The 4452-nt window shown below is 33.9% G+C and overlaps 1 protein-coding gene across 1 annotated transcript; it reads right to left on the reverse strand.

Annotated features, from left to right (window-relative positions):
* Positions 1-1799: 1799 nt before the first annotated feature.
* On the reverse strand, positions 1800-3367 carry LOC122275266 (zinc finger BED domain-containing protein RICESLEEPER 1-like). The gene is made up of 2 exons (XM_043084251.1): positions 2044-3367; positions 1800-1926 (listed from the first exon to the last, which is right to left on the reverse strand). The coding sequence occupies exon 1, from the start codon at positions 3004-3006 to the stop codon at positions 2296-2298; it is 711 nt and encodes a 236-aa protein (XP_042940185.1). The 5' UTR covers positions 3007-3367; the 3' UTR covers positions 1800-1926; positions 2044-2295.
* Between the last annotated feature and the right edge of the window lie 1085 nt (positions 3368-4452).

The following is a 4452-nucleotide window of genomic DNA, read 5'->3' on the forward strand; positions in this document are numbered from 1 at the left end:
TATTCACATCCTCCGTCTCATCTTAAATAATTTGGGTGGCTCTGAATAATATTAAAAGTAAAAAATTATTTGAGTATATATGAATAATGCTAGTCTTATCGATTCGAGCGGGAGCTATTGTTGGCATTTTATTTTATTTTTTTAATTTTAGAAGTATTTTTTAATAATATTATAAATTTCTTTAAAAAAATATTATAAAATATATATATATACACATCAAAATAACTAGGAGTAACTTCCAACAAATGTGGCTGTAGTGCCACCCTTTGATGAGTATATATAATGTAAAAATTGAAGCGCATTTTATATAAGGTGGATCATCATGATAATAAATATTAGTAAAAGTGGCCCAATAGAAATAGAATCATGTATACGATGGATATAAAGAGAATTGTATACATGTGGTGACGATGGTGGATGTCAGATACAAGCCAAACAGATAATATATGATCAATAATCATTCCCCAAAGATAAGATTTTTTTCTTCTCCATTAATTTTGAATGGTCCTGCACGATAAAAACAAACCAATAATATTGCTTGCTTGCATTCTCCCCGACTTTAATTTATACATGCAGCGCAAAATGTACGTTGAGAAATGAACCTCCCTAGCTAGCTAGCCTGGTGGTCTTCCAACATGCCTCACAACATGGCCATTTCTCGTATATTTAACTTTAAAAAATTCAGCCCATAAACTATTTGTAGTTAGAAGCCGGAAAGTAAATTTCACATGCAAGGGTCGTTCAATTTCTTTAAGATCTCTCAGACCCAAACTGACGAGGTACTAAAACTATATGATTAAATTATTTAAGTGGATAAATTATTTAATTAAAATTAATTTAAATACTTAATTATATAGTAAATTATAATATTTAAATTAAATGATAAATTTTGATATTTTTATACTTAAAAAGATTTATAATATAATTATTTCACATGAAAATAAATATTCTAATTTTATTCCTCTCATAACATAAATAGTTTAGGCAAAACACAGCAAAGATAACATCCAAAAGATGAAAAATGTAGACTCACACACGCGTATAGCAGGAGAGCAATGTGCTAGAACCAAAACCAGCAAAGGCGGCAAGAGCAACTCACGCACACCTGGAGCCAGCCAATCACACAAGCACAGCAAAGCATCACCCATGGATAGAGGAATGCTGGGATGGTTGGAATGCATGGACTCACACGGGTCCTCAGCAGAGAAGCAGATTCATATCGGGCTTTACATGCTTTTGGTTTTACTAAGTTACAGTCGGTCGGTTGGAGGGAGGATATCTCAGTTTTTATTTTTTACTTTTGCTTATTTTTACCTCACTAGAGAGAAGGGCTAAAGTAGAGGTGAAAAATCAACTGTACAGTTCGGTTTAGTAGAGAAACTGCAACTGACCGGCCGATCTTGCAAAAGCATAGAAACCGGCCGAAACCGACTGTGTGAGGGGGGTAAAACCAAGCGGTCCGGTTTACGGTCGGTTCTATGCAGTTTGGGCCATTCCTTTTGGGCATTTTTAAAGCCCAATTCATCCTCTTTTTGAGCTCAATTCATTAGTTAAGATCATCAACATTTGTGGGTTTTTATTTGCTAAAATTTTAAAATTAAATTTAAATATTCAATTTCATTTTTATTTTAATGTCATTTATACTACTAGTAACAAATAACTAACTACTAATACTACTTATATACTAATTACTACTTAGCTAAAAGTAAATAAATAAAAAACTCCACTAAATGTTTAATACACATTACAAACAAAACCAAATTGCCTTAAGCAGATAAGTAACAATTGTTCTAAATATAGATTCCAGATTGTCTTAAAATACGAGAGAAATCTTCATTCTTCAAGTCTTCAAGATTCCAAATAGATGTCCAATGCAGTATTCGACTCTTCAGTCATCAATAGTTGTGATGCACGATGCTCCTAACTCTATATAGAAAAACATCAAATAATCAATATTAATAAATTAGGATAATGAAAAAGAATTAAATTAAATTATAAATTAAATGAATATGTAAATACTAAATTGAATGAGAAAAATATTACCAGATTCTACTACAAAGCTTTCAACATTATCCATGGCCTCTCGAATATCAATTGGGGTTGATGGATGTCGCAACCAATTCTGAGTACAAATAAGTGTTTCAACAGTTCTCGGAGCCAATGAACTCCAGAAAGGATCAAGTACACGACCCCTGTACTAAATGCTGATTCTGATGCAACCGTGGAAACAGGCATGGGCAATAAGTCTCATGCAATCCTCGTAAGAATAGGATAATTAGGCTCATTAACTTTCCACTAGTTCAACAAGTCAAAAGACTGGGTGAATGCCTCACAAGCATATGAAAAATACCGGTCAATCTCTGTTTTGGCAAATGTAGATCCAGAGGCACTTGATGCTAGCAACCACTCATAAAAAAATTGTGATTCATGATTGTCTTCACCAACTTTTGTGAATGTAGATGGCAGAGGGGGAACATGTTCAGTCGAGTTAACCGAGTTAGAACCGAACGCATCATTATACTCCGCATACAAATCTGATAATAACTGTTTCACATTCGACACCAACTTTTCAGCCTGACACTCATCATAAATTTTTTTCATGTGGAAAGTAAGAAGCCCCAACTTACTACGTGGATCAAGTACAACTGCAATCAACAACATCAAGTTCATCCTATCCAATGAACCCCAATACTTATCATATTTAATTCTCATGCTCACAGCCATATTCATCAAACAATTATTATCACTTTCACTCAGCCTAACCAACTCTTTTTGAAGCATACAAATCTCCAAAAAACTGGTATTTGCTGTGACATACAAAGACCCAGAAAATCTACAAGTGGTATCATAAAACATTTTCAAAAATTTTACAAATACCCGCATTGTCTCCCACTCCTTAGCTCTAGGAGGCCCAATGTTTCCATCCTTAAAGTAAGAGAGAAAATTGTGATCCTCACTCTCCATCCGCCTGAAAGCCTTCTCAAATTTTTCAGCCGCCTCGAACATTATTTAAGTTGAATTCCATCGGGTTTGCACATCAAGGGACAACATTTTTTTACTATCAATTTTCTCTTTTTCTGCACATCTCTTAAACTTATATAACCTTGCAGGGGAGGAGCGCACATATCTAACCGCAATTCTAATCATTGTAATGGCGTCATTACACTCCTTAAAACCCTCATTCACGACAAGGTTCAGAATATGAGCACAACATCTCATGTGCATATACTTTCCCCTCAACATATTTCCCGTAAAAAAATGTTTCAAATATGAAATTGTAGTATCATTTGAGTTATCATTATCAACAGTAACAGTAAATATCTTATCAATATCCCAATGAAGAAGGCACGATTCAATATATTTTTCAATAGTATCCCCATGATGGTTAGGGATTAAACAAAAATTAATGATTTTCTTTTGCAATTTCCAATCACTATCAATGAAATGAGCAGTTAGGCATATATAATTCAGATTTTGTACCGATGTTCACGTATCAGTAGTTAATGAAATCCTCATTCCCCCATCCTTAAACAACTTCTTAAGTTTGGCATTTTCAGATGAAAATAGTTTCATACAATCTCTTGCATTCGTTACTCGACATGGCACCTTAAATCTAGGTTCAAGCAATCAAACCATCTTCTTAAATCCTTACCCTTCAACAATTCTAAATGATAATTTATCAATAATTACCATTTCTGCAAGTGCCAACCTCATAACCTCTTTACTATATTTGTGGATAATAAGATTCCTTAAGACACTCTCACTCTCTCCAACTCCCTTCGAAGTTGCCTCACCTGCCAATGTTTTTTGGTATTTATCCAATGGCCCACGTTTATGAGGATTTTTAGGACATGAAGGTAGATGGTTTTGTATGGTTGAAGTTTCGTTCCTCTTAGAGTGGCAAGCATATATTTTGCCACAATAATTACACTTGGCTTTAAGATCATCTACCACATAACCCTCAATTTTTGTAAAATGGTCCCAAACAATTGATAGATTTTTTCCTTCCGTTTCTTAGGAAATGGACAATTATTACTATTAGGGCCACTTGGGGGTCTTGGTGTTTGAGTCTCTTTCAAATTAATTGTTTGGGAGTTCGAATCAAGATCGATTAGATTTGACGAAGAATCCATCTACCATGTGAAAAATCATATACATCACGTCATGACTGATTACACAACAATTAAAAAAAAAACCAACACAATTTGTCAATTACACAACAGCTATTTTGCAACATGGCAAACATCATAAGTCTAAGACTCTAATCTATATTTTGGATCACTCATCAGTCATCAACCTCACTGGCTCACAGATTTTTTTTTTGATAAATAACTTCACTGGCTCACAGATTCAAAACAGCAAATTTCCAAATGCCACATTCCACAATCCACATTATATTAATTCAGCAAATGCCACATTCCACCATATTAAAAATTTAATTCACAACCAAAC

This window comes from Carya illinoinensis, chromosome 9, assembly GCF_018687715.1.
Source record: "Carya illinoinensis cultivar Pawnee chromosome 9, C.illinoinensisPawnee_v1, whole genome shotgun sequence".
Lineage (NCBI taxonomy): Eukaryota > Viridiplantae > Streptophyta > Magnoliopsida > Fagales > Juglandaceae > Carya > Carya illinoinensis.

Excerpts from the sequence above, each read along its gene's own strand:
- LOC122275266 (XM_043084251.1), bottom strand. The coding sequence starts at position 3,006 with ATGTTCGAGGCGGCTGAAAAATTTGAGAAGGCTTTCAGGCGGATGGAG.